Source organism: Anticarsia gemmatalis, chromosome Z, assembly GCF_050436995.1.
Source record: "Anticarsia gemmatalis isolate Benzon Research Colony breed Stoneville strain chromosome Z, ilAntGemm2 primary, whole genome shotgun sequence".
Lineage (NCBI taxonomy): Eukaryota > Metazoa > Arthropoda > Insecta > Lepidoptera > Erebidae > Anticarsia > Anticarsia gemmatalis.
In genome coordinates, this window is record NC_134776.1 from 8,886,324 (window position 1) to 8,909,864 (window position 23,541).

The 23,541-nt window shown below is 36.3% G+C and overlaps 1 protein-coding gene across 2 annotated transcripts in view; it reads left to right on the forward strand.

Annotated features, from left to right (window-relative positions):
- The first annotated feature begins 2,308 nt into the window (after positions 1 to 2,308).
- LOC142986317 (uncharacterized) overlaps positions 2,309 to 23,541 on the forward strand; it is a 119,877-nt gene continuing 98,644 nt past the window's right edge. For both annotated transcript variants that reach the window (XM_076134765.1, XM_076134766.1), the window contains exon 1: positions 2,309 to 2,840. In XM_076134765.1, the coding sequence (XP_075990880.1) occupies positions 2,363 to 2,840 (478 nt within the window). In that variant the 5' untranslated portion in view covers positions 2,309 to 2,362. The remainder of the gene's footprint in view (positions 2,841 to 23,541) is intronic.

Below are 23,541 nucleotides of genomic sequence, written 5' to 3' on the forward strand. Positions count from 1 at the left end.
CGCGTTTGTCCGATATTAAAATTATTTGCATCTTTTCATCGAATCCTATCTTGTCAGTTGTACCTCCGGTTGAGCACTGAGGTTTTTGTTAGGAATGTATACAAATTGGTCATATTATGAAATTTTGTAAGTGAGATCCGACCTAACGGTGTTCCCGCGTTTTTCCCGCGCATTAACGATATAGACTTTTGTATTTTTTTTAAATGTTTGCCCAAAGTAAAGACTATCTCTGAAGTGTTTATTATACTTTGATTATAAAACAGATTACCTTAAACTGTAATGATAACGTGACTGCTCATTTTTTCCATTTTATTCCAGCGTTTCGTTCATTTTTATCCAGGATTTAGGGATTCCTGCGTGTGGACAAAAGTTCCTTGTTCTTTTGGTTATAACACAACTGTACTAATTCCGGAAAGTTAGAACTATTGTTAATACTAAAACTTGACTAGGATTATGAGGTTGGCATTGCTTGAAAATATTGTATCCACATTTAAAAGTGATGTCTTATTATGGGCACAACTTCGCCGCGTTGGCGCGTTCCTTAACTTTTCAGTCCGCGGGCTCCTAGAACATCTATCGGAATTTCGAGGATACCGTTTATCATCAAACTAGCTGACCCGCGCAACTTCGCTTGCGTCACATAAGAGAGAATGGGTTAAAGTTTTACCCTGTTTCCGAAACATTTTTTACTGGTAGTCTGCTCCTATTAGTAGTAGCGTGATGATATATAGCCTATAACCTTCCTCGATAAATGGGCTATCTAACACTGAAAGAATTTTTCAAATCGGACCAGTAGTTCCTGAGATTAGCGCGTTCAAACAAACAAACTCTTCAGTTTTATAATATTCGTATAGATATTAGTATAGATTTAGGAAGATTTATTTTAGAACTGAAAATACCTGTAAAATATATACATAGAGCATATATTTAACTAACCGTAAGACTTGCTGGCAGTTATTTTTTAATTCTAAAGACCGTAGTTAAGACGGCCTACTTCCATACACATGCTCGCGGACCCCAGAGGTCTGCAGACCACAGGTTAAGAAACGCAGGTCTATAGTCAACTTGATGTCTTATAATCTGGATATAAAGGTATTATACTACAGAAAACAAGCATTCTTTCGAATTCGTATTAGCATAAATCTGTGAGGTATCGGAAAATCCTTTTCCACAATTATTTGAACTAAAAATCTTTTAAATTTAAATGTCTGCGGTCTGTGGTCTCCTCAGTCTGGTGTTTATGGTAGAGGGTTAATGTATTTAGTGTTAATAAACGTTGCAACTAGAAAAAGAGAAAAATAAACAAACGTTTAAGTTAAGACGCCGGAGCGGCGGACACTATTAAGCGCGCTTTGTGCATGCGGCTACTTTAACTAGGTAAATAAAAGATTATGACGCTTCGAAGAATTAACTACACTTTTTAATTATTATCTTACTAATTTATTTTATACAAACAGAACATTCTTATTAGAATTTTCATTACGGCCATCTGTGTGCTGACGCTGGGACCTTTGTTTAGCGAAGTAGGCTCAAGTATACGAAACAGGTAATTATGTTTGTCTTAATTAGGTAACTATATTTCGTTAACGTTTATTGTACCTAAATAACATACTAATGTTAAGTATAGTTTACTACTAAAAGCCAACATAAATCTTTCTAATCTTAAAGTTCGCCAAAAGTAGCGTAAGTTATCAATGAAAAGTGAATTTATATTTATACACTTCCCATTCATTCAAAAGTGCAGTGATGTTTACTAGTATCATAGTATACCTACATTGAGCGTGTCTGTTTACGGACGCCGTTCATAATGGTGTATGGCGCAAATAAATGTATTTTATCGATAGTAAAAAATATTTTTGATAGTTATATTTTTTATTTTGATGATTGATTATGAATCAACTGTCTTACTATTCATCATATTGACGTTAAATTAAGAAGATTAAAAAAAAAAATTAAAAAGTTAAATATCTGTAAATATTTATATTTTTTGAATTGATAACAAAAAACATTTAAAAAAAAATTTTTTTCAGACACTTGAATACATATCTCTAGTTACTTAGAATAACGAAAAGGCATGATTTCTAAAAAGAAAAAAAAAATTATTTTTTAATTATTTATGAGTCCAATTAATGAGCGAGCGCGGTGCTCAATGTTTATGGCATGGCAAGAGGGAAATCGTCTCGGTGCTTTGTAGATGGTCGGCGTAAGTCGTAACGCTGGCGGGCACCGGCGAGGCGGGCGGTAGCGATCGATAGCTGGATGGGCGGGCGGCGCTGCGCTGCAGTCGACTCAGTCGCTTGCCGTCTGACGTCCTCGCACCACGACACTCTAGCGACCGCCCGCGTCGCGAATACCCGCGACGATGCGCGGCGACCGCGCCGCACGCGACTCGCGCCACAATAAAGATCACGATAACTTAAAGTCGTCACTTAAAAAGGGAAATAAGACCAAAAAGCATCGGGTGGTCTTTGATGAGAGCGCTAATGAATTTTTTGAGGCCGATTATATTATTGTGGTGCGCGATGAGTGCGGTTACTCTGATGAGGGCGAGGGGGACGAATGTTCAGGTTGCGGAGCGTGCGAACGCTACCAGGAACCTGAGCCGGGCGCGCTTAGCCCGCCCGAGGGGTATAAAGATATGGGCCTATTTAATAGGGACGGCACGCTCCGGGAACAGGCATGGTGGGAGGCCGGAGACGTGCTGCTGGTAGGCGAGCGCTCGGGGACCGTGTTCACCCCGCAGCACCTGCAGCTGCTGCGGCGGCTCCAGCGCGAAAGAATGCTTCGTTCCACCATCTGTGCCGACTGCGACGCGCACGCCGCGCTTCACCAGCCTATCGGTGAGTCACCTCTGTCTTGTCCTTGCCAAGGACGAACCCGTCCGGTCGGCCTTGCTTGCTTACAGATCAGGTTTCACATCTTACGAGGCTGTGCGATGATATTCTTCATAGTCACCGCGGAACGCTCACGTTCTGCCATCATGACCGATAAACACGAGAAGCCCTACGAGTATCGACGTTTCTAATGCTCGATGCCTACAAATATATTTTTTTATGTATCCTCATATTAATTGTACAAATTTATATGTGTAAATAAAGTTTTTCAGTCACCGAGGTGTGATGTCGACGATTATTTTTGTCTACAACAGCGATCGTTAATTATTTTTACAAATTTATACTGCATTGCGAAATTATAATGATGGTTATCATTATAATTAAAATGTAGCTGGAGCGAAATGTTCAGTAAAGTACTTTTAATATAACAATGGAACGTTTAAGTGAGTAACAACAATTTAGATCGTGTTAGATCGTTATTAGAACAAGTGACGTAAGTGGCGTCATGTTTCAAAACAACCGGGAATCTATTGTCTCTCATCTAAAGTGAGAGCACTCATTGGCTTCGCTTTTTTTTAAACGTTCACGGTCGAGCAAAGTCGTTCAAAAGCATCTGTCCGCCGAACATCTATTGATTTTAGAAAGTCACCTTCTAAACATTACCCAAATAAAAGGACAATAACATGAAAAACCGCGAGAACTCACTGTTCTTATTCACCAAGTATCTTGGTTTCTTTAAATACGAAATCAATACTCCAAGCGCTAATCATAATTCAATAAATTCCGTCTCCAAAACTCTAAGTCGCGAAGTAATAACGAGATTCACGAGTCAAACAACAAACGCGTCGCTCTCACTTTAGGAAAAACCGTCATAAAATATCAATTTAGTTACAATTCAACCGAGAATATTGTCAATTATGTTCCAGTTTAGAGGTCAGTTAGTATAAGAATCGTTAGTTAACTATATAATGATTAAAGAAATAAAGTTTTGAAAGAAATGCTAGACGGCGACTAGATGAAAACATTGTTACGAGTGTCTCGCGTGTAGTAAATTAGTCAATTTGCGATCAACAATCAGTCAGTCCATCGTGTTGATTAACCAATATCCGGTGTAAATCCGTCACTGCTAACAGGGCCTGAATGGGAGGTTTAGTCCGCCAATAGGCAATCGAACGTTGAACAAAGACCGCTAAAACACTTCTACACTTTAGCAATTACTTATTAGTTTAACTTTACTTAACATGTAGCTACGAATATTTTTAAAGAATAATTTGAGCCGTTTACGCAAAGACTGGACTTTCCGTATGAATTCACCTAATTTTTTGGCTATACAGAAACATACTTAGTATTTTTAAGCGCGTAAGAATAAGGAATTCGACTCTAAATATATAATATAATTTAGTATAAGTGTAAGATAATAAGCAATTACTATCAAATATCGGAAAAACTACAAAAGTTCTAATTGTAATGTATAATTTCTTTACAATCAAATAAAATACACTTTTTTATTATCTTTTGCAATCTACGAACTGGCTAGAAAAATAAACAAGATGCCAAAATAAAGTTCAGTTCCGATCTTAGTACAATGGTCGCGTGTCAAGCTATACTCCTGAAAAATTCTAACGAGCATTGTGTTGAGACTACAAGCCCGAATAGAAACGAGTACAATGCCGGTCTTATAGCAATTTTTGAACAAAGCAATCTAGAAATTAAAATCTAACAAATTTTACGACAAGTGAAGTAGAATAACTAGTAGAAAAGTGGTCGCAAAATTCTTTTCTTGTAATAAACAATGTCTTAAAGCATATCTAAAAGAAGATGGATGGCACAATCACCATAACATTTGGCAACAGCACGGAAGAGCTAACTTGTATGGTGGGCCGTAACAGGTGGATGCTCCGACCGTTTGTCCGTGTACGCAATAACTTGAGCTCTAATTATTACAACCTACAATATGTTGGTACCAAAATACCTACGAACAATGATATACTCGCTTATCTAATGATGTATAGAAAAATTTTAGTAACAATGAAATTTTTCATGACAATTATTTCTATTAAAAGTTGGTATATAATTTAGATAAAAGTCGTGAAAGCGGCAATCATTCAACCTAATAAAACATATTAGCATTTTTGATTAAAGTAAAGTAAAGTACTAACGATACCTCTACATAAACTTATTTTGCTTACTTCTTAATACCTGAATAGTAAAATTAGAATGGAAGCAGAAATATTCATCTCTGCGGCCCACTTGAGACAAAGTAAACGAAAACAATGAGAAGAAAACAGGTCGCTCTACCAAAATGAACATCACCTTTCTAAGGCAGTCGTTTATTCACATTGATTAAAAAACATCTAATTTTGGATATACGAACATTAGTCCGCAAGTAACAACTACTGTGCTAGGCACTGTAAGAATGCTCAGATGAAAAACAAATGGTATTCTTTTGTTTGAGCCGGTTAATTAGCAGGCTAAGCCCATCTACATAACTCTAACGCTACTAGTCGTGAACATATTTTAATACAAGGAGATAGGAAGGCTTTGAGGTATACCACGGGTGCTGCGAGCTACATACATTTACAAAATTTCATATCCTTTTATGTGAATTTGAATCGAAATATTAGAATTTCATGCAGTCAAATGCAATTTCTCACAAAATCTTCGCATTGAAGATTTGTATATAAGTCATATCTAATATTCTTTGCACCCTACAAGTATGGGAATACAATTTTTGAGATTAAATTTACGACACTTTTGGCGACAGAAGAACAAGAAAGAAGATGTCCTGAGAAAATGATGCGCGTCTTTGCTTCAAATATCACGTTAGGTTTTAATAAACACACGATGAACCTCATATTTTAGCCTGATTGCGAGATCTTATCTAAAAGATCTAAACTAAGTGGAGTACGGTCTAGGATGACGTCACTGCTCACCCTTCCGACATAATGTATGGTGGCGTATCTCAACGCACTTGATTAGGGATGTTGTATCAGTCTAGTAGCCGCCATGATACCTGACTTCGCCCTGTTTATATTATCTTCTAATTACATAGTTCACCTGCAACACCACCCTTCTCTTAAGGAATTTACACAGATTTAAATTACAGTTTAATTATAAACGGGTTCTATATCATATCTAAATAGTTTGAGGTTCACGATACAACGCGGCAAGGTCACACTCTGAGAGTAAAAGAAGGTTTACTAAAGTAGGTTCCATCAAAAGTATGGCATGCATAACTTTTGTCAAAGCTTTTGTACGCCTATCTAAATAACCATATAATGCTTAGTGGAAGGCGTGTGGGCGGAGCACTTTACCTACCTGAATTTGTTTTACAAGTTCGTATAATACAGTAAATTCAAAAGAGTCGACAAGAAAGAGCCTACCTTTTCAGACTAACTGTTGACCGCTAAATACATACATACACACATACATCAACTCATAACAAATCTCAATGAATAGTTAGTTTCGCATGTTTAATTAAAACATCAACTCTGTTTTATCATAATATTATGATATCAAATCTTCTATTATTAATACTGAAATAAGTACTTAGTAAACCACCCACTCCTTGAGATACGAGCTATGCCTCATCATAATGATAGCCCACACGCAAGATAGACCGCTTTATATCAACGATAAGGCCTCCCTACAAGAACTTAGGCAACCGAAATACCTGGATATGTTTAAAGTTTTGTAAGGTGCCGCAGGAATAATACTAAATGCGCTCAACGTCTTTTCTCCTCAATATTATAGATCGCTTTCTGCAGTCGCAGGAAAGCGTTTTATTTGAGTTGGCATTTCACAGGGACGCTTCGGAAAATGTTGGAAGAAATAATGCCAATGCACACGCGTTGATCTATCTTATCGTTTTCTTTTTGAAAATACAGAACGGTAACGAAAAAATAATATTAGAAATCGCAGGAGCGTAGAGGAAAATATGTAAAGAAAGACCTATGAAGGAAACGGCATCCGTGTAATCTTTGTCATATAAAAAAGTATATAAACGGTCCACAAGTAGCGAGGTTTACCTATAATCACTATCCGTTATTCTACAATCGACCAACTCAATGTTTACTACTGATTTATTTACACTCCAACAAATTCTCATTAACTAAATTTCACAGTCCGTGGTATAAATTGAATATCTAAACAAGCCTAATGCACTTTAAATAAATAATGTAGACCCACAATAAACAAATGCAAACAAAAGTTTGCGCAACCATGTGCTTGTGTTAACTTGTAGATTGAAAACTATTTCTGAACACCACGAAGTTAACTTCGCAATATGATTTAAACTGCCGTATTTGATGTACTCGTTTCGTATGCAAACAAATATGCAAAATAAGTAAACCAGATGTTTTCGTTGCATTCACCACAATGTTAAAAGCACTATGCTTAACTTAAGTATAATTGGCTTGCAGGCTGTAAAGAAGTTTTTGCGCATTGGTCCATTTCATGAACTGAATTTTGGGTTAGTGGCGTAGCAACACTGCAATACGGCTACCACATCAAGTTTGTGAATTTGAAAACTAAAAACTTTATTTTTATCTTGCGATGTAAGCAACACAAGTACAAATAAAAATGTCTTAATTGCTTCCAATGAGTTGGTCCCAAAATCTACGATTATCTATATTTTTAACCTATCTATAAGTCTTAATTCTTTTAACTTCCTAAGCACAATTAATATTACTGAACATAGTAAAGTTACAAACAGAAATAGAAAGAGCAATCAAATGAGCAAGACCTTGTAAAAGCAATATAATCTAAGGCACTGTCAATGGCGGAAGGAAGTTGATATTGTATTCTACCGTCGGTGCTAAGCTCGGTTTCTTTATCTGTGCCGTTATGTCGTAGGTTTCCTGTGACCCAGTGACCAGGTATTTGAATCGAGTGGGTAACCCAGTTCAACTGGATGCGACCTCTTGAAAGCCGACGCGGCCGCACGTAAAGTTTTGCTTCCCACCTTGACACAACAACACGAGCCGTTTATCCGTTTGACATAAATTCTGCATAATAATATAGAAAATATGGGACATAAATAATAATTATTAAGCGGCACGTTGTCTTGGAATATTGTTAAGAGTGCAGCTAAGCATGAAGTCCCGTCACGCCCATGCATTGCCCGAGGTTGTCAGCTCAACATCGGAAGCGTTGCTTAGACATTATATTAATTAGAACCCTGTCATCTCCTTTGATAACCTTTCAGAAACACTTATCTTTCTTCTTTTGATAAAACGAATTGTTGAAAATGTGTCAAATGCCCTAAAGATATGAAAGCCAGTGCTAAAAATAAAGACAGTAAGCGCACGTTTCACTCTTATGGTTTTGCCTACATACTATCCGACATAATTTCAAAAAATCCTGATATGAACCTAAACCATTGTCGTTATAGTTTTCGACTAACAAACATTTTGAACAAATGAAGTATGAATAATTACATATTTTAATAAAATAAAGCTAAAAGCCATAAATCATATTTAAATATTTAATATTGTCGCACTATTACGGAATATGTAATTGGCTGCATTGAGGACGTGCTTGGTTTTATTCAAAATGTTAATCCGATAACATAATCCGCGCTCCGGTTAAACGCCAACTCCAATAAAACACCGGATCAAATAGTTAAAGTTTGCCAACAACGTTTGGGTACTTCAGCTATATCGTAATATGTAGAATTTAGTCATCGAGATTTTCAAAACGGTACAATAATGGTTTATATTTGATAATTTGATTGCTACTAGTTGTATTTATTCACCAGAAAAGCGCTTAATGCATGCTCTCAAAAAGAGCAACAAATTTCATAAATAAAATCCATACTTTTAAAATCCGTTTTACCTCTATAAAGATTTAATTATTCCAATGCTCCGGCCGCGGCATTAATCCGACTCCACAACAGGAACTCTTTGTAATTGTTTTTCTCCTTAGTTCGGCTTTGTGGGTAATTCCGATTGTTAGTTACAAAACTGGTTAAATAAAAATCTGTATTGGAGTTTTCTCTTCACCAAAGTAAGCAAACATTAAATAGCTAGCAATTTTTATGGGACGTTTTAATATCGACTTCAAAGGGAAAACAAAATTGGATTGAGTTAACATTGTTTCGTAACAAACAAATTCAGACCGCGATATTTGAGACGAATTCTAGCGAACAAAATACTCACAAAATGTAATAAGAAAACATGTAAAGTAATTAGTACTTATTTTGGTGTGCAATTTAGTTTTCTAAATCCTTATACCAATTTGATCCGCGAAAAAATTAAACTCATACATATATTTTTGTAGTAAACAGCTTAGAGATTGTCTCTCATATTTATCTTTGTCACAGTAAAGCGTAGGAACTATGCCGTATACGTACGGCATAGTGTACTATTCCATCAATGAGTTCAAATAGTTCGTAAACAATCAGTTGTCAAGGTTGAGACAATCAATCGCTCCGAAACGTTTAGGACATTCCAATCTTTTGATAATGTTAGATAATAGGTACAATTTACTGAATTTACTACTATTACTAAGGTCAATGCGTGGGCAAATTTATATATAAATATAATAAAGAAGCTAATTTTCATAGTATTGTCATTTGTCACAACCAACGTTCGACTACAAACATTATTTTGTGAGCGTAACATCTGGGACTACGTCGATAAGTCTACCTCAATTTCCCTTCGAATATTTACTCCTCAACGACGTGGGAAAGACTTTTCACCCACTAATTCCCGACTATTCTGAAAACTAACAATAACGTGCAAATATTATATTATCATATGCACGCCGCAAATATATACCTAGTGAGGAATTCTAACATTAATAATTTCATATCAGTTTGATTCGAATTCAATATAAAATCATTTATTCAATTAGGTTGATAGTTAACACTTGTGAATGTCAGGTAAAATTAATGAATTAGCCAATCGACAGCGACAGACTGGATAAAATAGTTAGAATTGTAGGCTCTTTCCAATTGTGGATGTTGAAGGAGACACAGCACAATGCTGTACTTACATATTTTGGGAAGGTAAATGCTCGTCCGTACAAGCAAGGACATACTTTAAATACAGCGTAGCTCTATCTCGAATCTTCAAAATATATAACACTTTGAAGGAATTACCTAATTAATTATAAACTAATAGATCAGTAAAATGACAAATATTGTATAAACATACTGCTACTACTGTTCTACAAATAATATCTATAAAATCTAATTAATTTTTTACCTGATCTACGTCTTACGTGATTAAATCGCCCTAAAGTAATGAGAAAACGAAGCGTAACATTAATTGTTCCATTTCACTTTTAGAACTATCCGACCAGCAAGAGCGGAACGGTTAACTTAGTTACGTAGGCGATGGATTAGTCCACTATGCGGTATTAATTCTATTAATATAAGTAGACACGTTTAGTACGTGGGCTAGGTACACTAGAGGACAGAGGAGCGAGGTGAGGCGCATAGGTTTTTAAACAAATACGGCGTTTTATGAACCCGTTTTGTACAAAGAGCATACAAAAACACGCAAATTTTGACGAATTGCTCAAAAATATGAAAAAAATCATACCATCCTTAACACTGTCAACTTATAAGATAATATCCCATAGCAGCAGATCATAATATTTCTAACAAAGGCCATGGCCATTCATAACTGTCTATTAAAAGAAAACGCGGCGCATTAAGTGGATAAAAAGCCAAATAAACGGGTTAAGAGTGAGTTCAATGAATGCCGCGGATAACGAAGAGCCCTCCGCAGTTACTCTTCTAACAAGAATGGCTGTTGTGCAATTATCGAGAGGAAGCTGCAATTGAGGCTGAACGTCATCCAACGATTTCCACTTTACAGACATTTCTACAATCGACATGAAAAAGTAAGCTCTTACACTATTTCAGTGTCTTCGTGTGATTTTACTGGGTAATTGTGACTGAGTGCTTGCAGACATTCCCGTTTTATCAGAAGCTCTTTGCCGATTGAGATTCCTTCCTATTGAAAATTTTCACTTCAGTAAATTATTCGAGCGCAGGTACAGACAAATGAAATCCTCTAGTATAAATAAATAAAATACATTTAGCTTAAAAGTAACTGAATTCAAAACTACTTTCATTTCAGTCTTTTATGAAAAAATACATTTTGATATCACAAAAGACTTGATGAAAATGATCTTAAATGAACAAATTTCATAAGTGAATGCAACAATATGTAAGAAGAGTCAGTAGAATTGCATCGTATTATTGTCAGAAGCTAGACTACAACAAACAGTTGCGGTCAAAGGTGAGCTCGCAGTCGCTTTGGTTAATCAGTATTTGCACGAATCGAGTATCCGCTGATCTCCGCAACCAATCTGGTTAGTTACATTGTACAACCAATAAATTCTCATCTCTATAGGCGTTGGAAGTGGTTTGTCAACTGCCAGTTATTAACAACGATATTGGATTTTCATATTATTAATGTTTATACTAATTCCGATAGTCTGATAGTTATATATTTATTGCCTAATTTTTAAGTTCAACATTAGATAATCTGCGTTAAGGTATGCTAAAAGATAATTACATACACCCATAAGATTTTTTGAACCTACGACATAGTTTTAAACTGTTTCCTCACCTTCTCTAATGCGTATTATGAAGAATATCGTCGCACCGCATATATGCTTTGCTTTTCAGCGCTGCAAATTTCTTAAATCAGTTATGGAGAAACCGAGGGCATTATGAACAAGAAAACAACTACAGGACTTGAGGCCACGGGAGACTATAATGCTCATTATGGACACGAAATCACAACTAAATCGATTGTGATCACACTAAGCTTCGTCTCAAGAGGCGGCGACGAGGCGACGAGATGACTACTCTCCTTCAATAATATATTGCTAGTGAACCCGCTGTTTTAATAATTCCCTACAGTTTTTATCACACCTTGCATTTTATAACAGCATTTTCTAGAGTTAACCGTTGGTCTGCCAATAAGTTCGTTGGAAACCGAAGGTAGAATGAGTCCGTTGAAAGCCGTGTTCGATGTAATCCCCAGACACCTTCTATGAAACGGCAGGTGGCAATTAGCGCTTTTGATTTCATTGATAGTGGAGCACAGGTACGCCGGGCTTAGTGTGAGACTAGTTCACTTCTTATGTATTATACCTTTTAAACCTAGATTTTTAACCGATTTCTTTCTCTTTGTATTCAGTAATTGGGTCTCTTTTGTTTATAGTGTTGGGAGCGGGTAGTCATCATGTATAGAGTTATGGTTTTGAAAGAATTCAGTATAAATACAAAATATTCAGCTGTTGAAATATACAGCAGTTTATGGTGTTTGATAAACATAAGCTTACAGACCTAAAAAGTTCGTTAAGTTCGTTTCATTATGTGCAAACCGTGGCAGTTCTTAGAAAGAGCCAAAACTACAATAATTTCAAAATACAACTCTAAAGCACCATTTTAGTCAAGAAAATTGCAGTAAATTAAATATGATGTAAAGTTGTATATATGATAAAACACAAGGCAAAGGTAAAATCGACCCCTGTGCAGCAATTAATTATTTTACAGGACGAGCACAATTGAAATATTCCTTCATGTTTCCTTATTCATTTCTATTTCTGTTTCGTTAGTTCTTATGTTATATCGAGTGTGAAATATCCAGTTATCGAGATAAATAAAACTAAGCTGGCACTGACGTTTGATGTAGGCACGCAGTTATTGAATAAAGCCTGTCATAGGTACAGCGAGCGATATAATTGGTTTACTACCTGAAAGAAGAGAGTTCGATGCACGCAACAACGCGTGTTATTCAATTCTAACGCTGTACAGTACGCGGCAAACTGCTGACAACACTCAATGATACTCGTGTTGTTTACACGTTCCTCAACTTACTTCCTTAATTGAATAAATAAAATATTACAAACACAAAAAAGTTTAACCCATGTGTGCAAGATTACTGTTCCCGCTGAGGAAATAATATTCAGGTAAATGTACAAAGTGGATTTCCTGAAAATACTCAGCTATTAATAAATACGTTTTCAGCTTTACAGGTTAACGCCTCGATAAATCGAATATCGCAATATCTCACAAATAAATTCATACGAGTTAATTACTCATATCAATTATTTGTATTACTTACTTCGCTCGTTTATTTTAAAAGGAACTATAGTGTCATTTCGTGGTTCCAGTAAAAATCAAATTTCAGTTTTGGCGAATTTCAGTCAGAAATCCAATCGAATATTTTCAAATAAAACAGACGTGTATGGATTTTCACGAGAAACTGGCAGATGAAATGAAAGGCTAGAAATTCGGTATTCGACTATAGGCATACATTTTTGAATTCGCTATTTTTAAATTACACGACGGGACAGTAGTTTGATTTAGACTATCGGAACTATGGGCATTTTTTACGTTTTGGTTCGCTGTCTCGCTAACTCTCTTCTCAGTTACTATCATCAAACTAAAGCCACGTTTCTCTATCTATTTGTACCTATGTCATATCTACGAAATAGATTTTTAATGAGAGTGGTCTTGTTTTACTACAGAGCAGAAAACTCATTATTGACCACATACTTATGTCTAACTTTGAAAGTTTTTTCACCCGTATTAAGTAAGTACATGTGGGCTGATAGACGGTTTCTCGTATACAGAAGACGTTAATGTTTACTTCTTATCAACACGTTATCAACAGTATGTCTCTATTCCGTTTAGCTGTGAGACAGACTTGCAAATATCACCGTAATGAATAATAAACGTTTACTCTTGCATTGTGACTGAACTTGTATCTATATACGCTCTTAGTTAGTTTATCGTAGATTACCATAAAATTGATGTCTAATCCAGCTCCCGTTTTATTTGCCATTGTCATTGTAAATATCCGAGGATTCCGGCCGGCTATTTGCTATGTGGAGATGTACCGTGTTTTGTTGTTCATGTTTTTGTTGCAACACTAATGTTTGTAGTTCCTACTAAATTGGATGGAGGCCCGGTGGGAATTATTGATTAACATTCCGAATCTTATAAGTATTCTGTAAAAATAATTTCAACATAAAATAAAAAGGGAGTAGTATTATTCGACAATATTTCATTTCTTTTAAGTTAAGTCGGTTTTTGGCAGGGCGTGGCGCAGAGTAGGGCAAAGAGATGAATAAGGGGCATTACCCCCCGAATTGAGAGTTGAATCCAAAACTTAAAGGGTGTTATTCAAATAAAAGATCTGTTATGATGTATGGCACAGAATCTTTAAAATAGTGTTTTTGTCTTTCATAAGATCACAATGTCAGTGGTAGGGTTCCCTAAATTGAGAGCTATTCGGTTGGTGGCTCAGCATAAAAGAACAAAGGTCAGGGAGGCGTGCAATGGTTAAGTTGGCAAGACTCGTTCGTTGACTCGGCCGACCTATCAGATGTCGCTGAACTGCGGCCGTAAGGTGACCGTGACGACACGCGCCAGGCTAACGCACTTTCAACACCAGCATAATCGCGTAATACATCGACATTTTTTTCTCGGTCGTAGAAGCAGTACGTCAATAATAACACACATTTTGGTGCAACATCAAAAGTATTATCTCAAGGACAAACTATCAACAGCAAGAAGAAAATAGCTAGTTTGCAATAATTAGCCGTTTCCAAATCACAAATTTATTGCTAATTCTTTTGAAGCACTTCAAGCGTAAAAGAGACTCGATCGAGGGAATCGAAATACGTTTGCTTCCTCATCGAAGAGCTCAAAGACCAAGATAGTTTTTGTACCAACAATGAAAGTAGAAACGGGTATACAATCACTGGATAAAGAGATTTTTCAACAAAAACTTGCCAGTCGGTTATCTGAACTTCCTTTGGAAACAGAGTTTCTTGCAATTTACGGCTCTAGGTGCACTTGAAGAGCAATTAGTTGGAACTTATAGAACTTCATCCGCTGGTATCCTTTATTTTATAGTCGCAAACAAAGAGAATATTTTTAATTAACTAGGTATTATCTGCGTCCCCGCTTTAAGAGAATCCTCTCGGAAATCTATCCTATCTTTGAGCGGTTAAGTGTCACGCAAGTAGGTAATATTTACTGGTGTATGTAAAGGTGCTATTGAAGGGACGGCTACTGTGTTTAGCCAGCCAGCCATCTAAATAGAGCCGGCCTATTATCAGTGTGAATCGTTTGTAATTGTCCACGTGTAGTGGGATCACGCATGCGTTGCACCTCGTATTCAACGCAGCGGTGAGCCGAAGTGGCTCCACATTACACCTGCATAAAAGCAAACTGTTTTATGTTCCACAAGAGACTACACGGTCGTAGAAACGTAGGAAAAGCAGTAATTTTATTCTAAAACCCACAATATTTAATGTGTCTGCGACGTGGATAGCTCTTTTACTAGTTTTAGATTACTATCTTTGAAGTTTACACGAAATCTTGTTTTAATTCGTCCTAATTCACCTTTTTATGAAGTTTTCTAAATCAAGGACAAGACCGAAAAACAACAATGACGACGTTTTATTGCAAACCTGTAAGAAATCGTAGACTGTTTTGTAACAGTACTGACACAAGTTGTAAAATTTACTAAAATTGTTAACTTCTTGGTCGGTTCAAGGTTGAAACATTTACTAAAACACATATTTCTTTAAAGGGTAAAGAAGACGTGTCTATGTTATTCCAATGTCAATATCACTTTGGCCGACCCGCTACCTATCTATCTACGAGTAGTAGCTTGTGACTAACGAAGTTGTACAATACTAAAATTGTCTCGTCTGATTAGTCAGTTCAAGACTGCAATACAAATTAATTAAGTCTACGTCGCGACAGCTATACTATTGCAATATAGTTGTGTTACAGAATTTCTACACTCGTCGCAAACGAATATTTTCTTTGTGGATGAAATAGCGATGTGCAGGTGTAAGCGGCTTACGTTAGCGCAGTTAACAATTTAAAAACCTACACGCGAGCAAGACGGCAAAGTTTAATCTGGCCTTAGTGACCGCTCACTGATGTTGCCGAACGTATTTAAAGTTCTGTGGTGGCACGAACATTTTACAAAACACAGAGCGTTATTCACAGGGTGACACTTAAATGTGTAAAGGTGAATTAGCAGATTAGTACTCTGCATGGGTTCAGGTAATTTACATATATACATAGTAAATACACGTGCCTGCCAGGTAGGATAACAGACGTAGACAAAGAGAGTAGGATTAACGGAAAAAATATTGCGAAGGTGAAGGATGTGCTTATCAAAAGATGTTATAAAAATACTTCAGAGAATGGGCAGATCAGATCAGTACCTACGCGGTGCCTCCTACCACTTCCTGGTCCTATTATAATGTTAGGAATAGTTTGCTATATTTATTATGTACTCAGTTTATTAATGTTAATCAATAACACAAAGGTTCCTATTTTTCAAACGGAATATAACTAGAAACTCCACTACCCATAATTTCGGTCTCAGTTTACCTTTCTCTGCAGAGTCTGCAATTAGATATTCATCAAGAATTTGTGATCGAAACAGATACATGTAAGGATCATAAACCAAAATTGCTTAATTGTTAATATAGACTAAGCTAAAGGCTGGGTGACTTAGCTCATAGTTTAGCGTGAAGTTAGTGCAATCAACTCGAGAGCGCCGAACTATGGTAATGTCTTGACTGTCTGGAAACAGGTGTTATGTTTACCAAAACATAAAAGAGTATTGGATTTTAAAGAAATATCTTTAAATCGTTTTTAAATGTGCGCAGAGAAAATGTAAGATGTGCAGGTAAACTCGACCGCCCCCAGCACCCAGACTTATCGCACCGCTACGTAAATTCAATAAAAAAGGAAATATCAAAACGCCAGACGTACTGAAATTAATTTCTCACAAATAGCGATGACGCCGCGTCGCTAGCTCTTATAGCATTTCACAAATATGTACAAGTTTGTGTAGTGGCTGTTTAATTTGGGTTAGTGTCAACTGTTTTAATAAAACAGATAGACAACTTGCATCGAGGCCACTGTACGTTTAACCTTCAGACAAATTTAGGGCTAATCGTTCCACTTAACGGTAGGGCTGCGCTGTGTACCACGAACATTACGCGCTACATTTCACTTTAAATGAGATTTATTATTTCAGACTATTACAAAACGTAAACTAGTGAACGCAATTAAACGGTAAATTAGAGTGAATTATCGGTTCGATCGTTTTATGATTCAATCAAATAATTTATCGAGGCAGAGCTATTACTTTTTGAAATGAGTTCTTCGCCCAAATTGTAAAAAAGTAACGTTATAGTTAAAAATTAAAGAAACAAATATTATATCTACACGTATTCGTATCAAATTTGAGCGTAAATATTCATATTCTCTGGTTTCTTATCATATACTTATTTGTCAACGTGCAGTTTTACAAAAGATACAAGACAATTATGTGGACGCATCTTATTTATTTTGTCAGTACAGTCAACCCTACCTATCGCATGCTTCAATAATTGCCACATACAGCTAATTTGTCGGTATCATTACGCTACTCGATACAAACACGGTCAGTAGCACAACATTCGACATTCCTGCAAACGTACTGTATTATAACTACTTCAGCATATCAAAAACATATCTACAACAGTATATCAAACGTTCAAAGGGTATTTTTTCATACATTCCTATGTAGAAAACCACATCAAAGCTAAAGAACGGATTTATATCATTATCGTATGGACAACTAGGTACATTTTGTTTAAACGGGCATGTTTGGACGATAGAACGCTTAATCCGATTTGCATAAATAAACGTGTTTTCTGCACGCGGACAACAAAGCTTCAATAATAAAAGTCTGACCTAATGCCCGATTCACTTTAAAGATTATCTATGTAACTAACTATTGTTGTGTTAATGTAATGTTTTCAAGTCGCCTAGTTATTTATTTTTGGACAAAAATACGAAATGTAAATAGCGGGCGTTTAAAATTTCCACTTGCATAGGTTTTCGTCTGCATTTCCGCCGCAATGATATCATTCGATATCGGGACACCTCGATTCCGAGGATCCGGCGAAGAAAACTCAGTCAACTCCTTTTTATTTTATTTGTCGTCTATGTGTGAACACGTTTACCTTGTTGGCGGTTTTACTCGCAATTTTATTTATTATTTATTGCATTTGTGAAGAAAGGAAAATGTAACTATTTCCACACTCCTTCCCTTCAATTTGTGCCGTGATGTGTCGGTATGAATTGTTCTATTGAGTTTAAACGTAGTTCAGACTTGTGAATAACAGTTGTAAACAAGGACTAGGAGGTTAGAATGGCTAGAATTTCAAGGGAAGAATAACAGGCGTTGTGTGGAACATGACACTGGTAAAAATTTCGGGGTGCGTTGAAAGAGTAACAGTATTGCGATGTACTGAAAACTAGCATGACGTTAAAAAATAACAAATAAAAATCAATGGTGACGTGATGTCTCGTTTTACGACCAAAGTTTTTGTAAAAATGGTGTAGGCTTGTTTATTTCTCCAGTATCATTCGTTCTCGTCAATATCGACGTTAGAATGACGTAGACAGTAGGAATGACAATTTTTGTTATAGTGAAAAAGGAATATAATCCATTTTTTACTTTATTAAAGGAATCATAAGTATTCAAAATACGTATCAACATTAAATATTATCAAATGAGAACATTTGAAATAGGTATCCGAGTTTTAATTGCAATAGTAAGTGTTAGTTGATTCGTGACATTTGTACGACAAGGTATAAATTACGCGACAAAAAGGGTGCACAAATGTAATTAAAACAGCTTTGCGCCCCACATTCTGCTTTCATGGACAAATTGAAATCTGCTTACTATTTCAGTGTTAGTATCAAAGAAAAGTTTGCCTGCGCCCGCTCTGTGGCCGGAAAGAGTACAAAATAGTCCATTCATTGCAAATGTGGCTGCAATTCGTTTCAATGCTTACTATTCCTGTTAATGGGTTAAAAAGTATTTTTGTTCCCGTAATACGATTTGTTTAATTTGTTTTTTTTCAATAACGAGTATGTAGTCACGTTCACATTAAGTGTTTATTAACATTGGACGCAAATAGCAATGTACGTTACTTTGTAAGACCTATTGATTATTAGCTAGTTGGCATTTAACGTCTGCTTTTAGCATTCGCGTTATACAAATACCCAAATCCTATTTGCTAGTGGCGCTGCCGGTGCTTCCGTGCTCTATGTATAATTAATTGATATATCTATCGGAGTACCGCAGCTGACCCGTTGTTCAACATATGAAAACAAATACAACGAGACTAACTATTGCCATTGTGTCAATGAAATATTCGAGTGTAGCCAAATTGAATTAGTTGTATAGTTAATGTTTGATGCAAAACACAAATAAATGAGTGGAACAATATCATGATAAAGGCGACGCGACGCCAACAATATTTGAATTGTCTTTACAATGAAAATGAATATTTTTATTTGCCTGTCACGTTTTAATAATCTTTGTTTAGTTCATTTTCCACCTCCCAACGCTTGCATAGCGTTTATGGAGACTTTCATTCAAAGCGACTTGTAAACTTATTATTTTTGTTTTACGAAGTGGTAAATGTATTTACTTCTTTGAACAAAGAGGTTTATCACCTTTATTAAAATATTTAAACGAAGCTCTTGAGGTTAGAAGTGAATTCCCGCCTATCTCGGAGTGAAATTAGCAACGAACCATTGTATTTTCTAACTTCATGTCGGCAAACAAATAATTTAGGTAGTTAGTAGTTCCCTACCTTCATAGACACAAAAGTAAGGGTATGTGGTTCTAACTTTTAATGATTCAGTGCCTCGTATAATGCAACTCAACCACTCCTATAATACATAATCCGTTTCAGCGCTACCGCTGGTAAGGACGTGCATCACGCTTGCCAAAGGTACCAAGGTTTAAAAATTATTATCAGACAAAATGATTTCCTTTAAATATAGTAAAATAAATAAAGCTTATTTAAATATTTGTAATGGACAGATAAGCTGTTTTTACTTTAAAAGCTTGACGTGTTATTGGAGGGCCATTGGATAAAAGTTCGTAAGCGTCGAATCTGACTACAAAGAGTATTGAACGTTGTATGCCGTCGAGTGTTGTCGCGTCACAGAAAATTATAAAAGCGGCCATCCAAGTTTTTTACTTTGATTGACATCGACATATTGGCTCGACAGTGACATATATGACAAACATGACCGCACTGTTCGTCACAGGCACAGTCTGCAGGTGACGCGACGTGCCCGGTAAAACAGAATATCGGTGTCCAAGAGGGCTTACTGTAAAAGCTTTTCTATTAGTGTATTTGTTCTCGGTATCGTTCGTATATCGACTATCGCGAAAACGCTTATGTGACAGCAAATATTTACAACCGGTGGACAGTATCTGGAGTCACTTCTAAGTCTACATCAAAACACGGAGTGCAAATATTAACTATCGTTTCATCGTGTGCCTCGCAGCGTCCGACTGATATATTTATGCGTTCAGTTTGGTATCAATAATCCAACTCTACGGCCAATCTCAATTCATGTAAACCAATATGGCCCATACTGTTTGGTACGTCGAATAGATTTATTTATCAATGACCGAATATCGAGTTTGTCGGCTCACTCATCGTTAACGAGATTATATGCCCCGTATCCGTTTTGAAATTGCACCGAACCGTGGCTGGTGGAGATTGTACTGAATCAGGAATTCAGGAATATTGCCGTTCATTGTTTCCACAAATACCTACTTAGATGTTCGCGTTTGATGCGCGAAATTGTGTTAAATTTGTAACGTCAAACAGAACAGCGTTCCTAATAATTTGTACCAATATTTTGGTAATAGAGCTTAATGCATGTTCAGTATATGGAGCAAATTAATATACTAACTATATATTGCCAATCAATATGATAAATGAAAAGTCAAATCGGGCCATTACCTTTCAGCTGATCGATTAGAAGAAGCATTTGGCCGCTTTGCATAGATTGGTTTAAGAAAAAAATGCTCCTAAACTAATCCCGTGCTCCAATAAGGCTTTTAGAACTGACACACTTTGTATTTTAGTGACTGATGAAGCATCCCTGTTGGCACAACAAAGTGGTCACAAGTCAAGAGGTAATGAATACGTGTAACACGTGTATAACTATGTAACACGGCGCTGGCCGCGGCCGCCCGCTATCGGCCCACGTTTGCAACACTTTACTGAAAATTGATTTAACATTTTACTAGGTGTCGATTGAGTTGCGCTTTCCGAAATAAAATGTAACAGCCACTCAACTCGTTTAAGGTAGACATTGAGTGTGCGACTTTGATTGATGCTATTGTTTAAACGTCAAAGTGATATACTACGTGAATACATTTAGTCGAACGGTTTTTTTAACGCAATCTGATGAAATGTAGTCGGCATAATGGTTTACGTTGAACCCGGATAAAGGTTTTGATGCGATTGCGTCTACGAATCCGCAACGTCGCGCCGTCCCGCATTTCTTTGCCCGCGCTTCTCACTTTCATCGTCTCGTCCGACCGTCATGGGACGTTGTAAGACATTTCGAATCGTAATTTACCGCTACAGGATATAAATTCCTTGAAATAGAAATACTTAAATTTAATAACACGTGTACTAAATACGAGACAGGGCTACCTAATTGTTAAGTGTGGTTAAGGCAATTATCGATGAAGAGGAATTTTATCATAATTTACTTTTAATTATTCATACTAAGGGTCAGACAAAATTTTACCCTTTTAAAATCCCACGCGCAATTCTTGGCTACCTCGAGAACATTAATTCCACGTGAAATCAAACGTCAACCATTTTACGACAACATCAAATGCCAGAATTCCGAATCTAATTTTTCAATGAACAATTCTACTGAAGAAAACAGGATACCTAAAGTAGTTTGTATTCTTACTCTCTTACTAATAATCGTTGTGCAAGCTATGATTAGTTATAAAAAGATTTGTCATTTTCAATAAATTTAGAAGCTTAATGAAAATCACAAAACATTGTATTACTAATTATAGCTTAACCACGTTATTAACCAGTACGACAGTTAGTACCTTGTTTAACTAAAAAGGTCATTGACACGCATAACGTTGTGTCACAGTCGGTACCCCACGGCCCGGCAAGTTCTGAACGCAATTGAAGCTGCATTTAACCGCAAAATGGAAACACATTTGCATGGATTTCCTGAAACGGATTGTGGTGGTATTAATTATTGATTAATTGCTCTCGGCAAATGTGTTAGCCTGCGGGTGAAACTGGCAGTCAATACTTTTAAGTACATTTCAACGCGGTTTACATATTACAGTGGTTATTGTTCTTCTTAGTTCTATTAAATGCCGTACTATGAGCACATTTTAGGGACAACGCTTTTTTTGGAATTTCAAAGACATTGTAAAATATTTTTTCGCGTTAGTAGCTCCACCACTACACTACATAATAATCCGTTTAAACTCACATATTTCAATATTTACGAGTTCGTGTGTTTGCGTTACATAGTTATCCTGACTCTTATGTGACCTAAAATTTACTATAGTACAATGAGAAAGGATAAAAAGGAGGTCGAACATCTTTCAGAAATATCGGTTTCAAAAGCGATATTAAATTTCAAATCCAATAGCTTGACTATTTCAATTCTCAATAAAAACAATTAAAAATATCCGCAGCTTCGTTGTATTGAAGCACATTGACCCGGCCTCGTTTCCGCTCACTTTTATATCATCTCTTTTACTACTGTCAATACAGCGTGTCTTTTAGTTCCTAGACTTCTGTCTAACAAATAGTTATTATTTTAAGAATACAATATAATGTAGGTCATATCGCAACCTACGTGGGCTCGCTGAGAATCGTTTACTTATTTTATATCGTACTGACATGAGGACATCAATTTATTGTCCTACACAAGCTCGCCGCTACCGCTATTTGCTGTCGTTATGTTCGTACGTAACGTTGGCCAAATATTATAATAGATAATTTATGAAACGATTAAATTTTAATCAGTTCGTGCAATCTAATTGCAAATACTTATAATCTCCGTTATTTTGTTACATTTAGGTACCATTTACTGCAATAGTTTAATTACTGCGTTTGTTAGTTAATAGAATATTTTGTTTAATTTAGCAAATAATTTAATGGGTCCAATCGCACTGTGTGCGTGAGGTTTTTCATTAAAAGTCCCTGGCACAACACAGTTATACATTGAGATCTCTGTTAGCTAAGCAATTACTCGGAGCGTCCAGGGGAACATTAATTGTCTAGAATTGAATCTGAAGGGAAACAAGACAATAGCGGGGAACATTTTGTTTTCTTAATGTTGTACAGGATAGTGAACCGTCGTAACAACATTGTACGTTTTGTGTAGAGTTTCTTAAAAGCAGTTAAATGAAGTTAAATGTTGGAGAGAGTCGGCACTTATACAGACCACGACACGGTGTAGTACACTGACTGCTCTGGTAAATGTACGCGAAGCTTACGCGATTCAATAAGTGCTGCAGAATTTGCTCTTCAACTTACCGCGGATCGTAAGAAATTGAACTTGTCGGTGCTCCACTCAAGCAGACACAAATCGACGAGTGCAATCATTTTTATAAGTAAATATTTGAAGTAGTTATTGAGTTCAATGCTCTGCAGGAATGAGTGGGCTTCTTATCTTTTTATATTCGCCAACCCAGAGACAGTCAAATCACTAGACTTGGCTTGAAAACTTTTCTAAATCTGACTTGTTAATAAGACAGCAGGGTCTTATTTGCTTATTTTTGATTGACAGCACTTTTAAAGCTAAACTTGACATTATCACGAGTATAGTTTTCGGTTT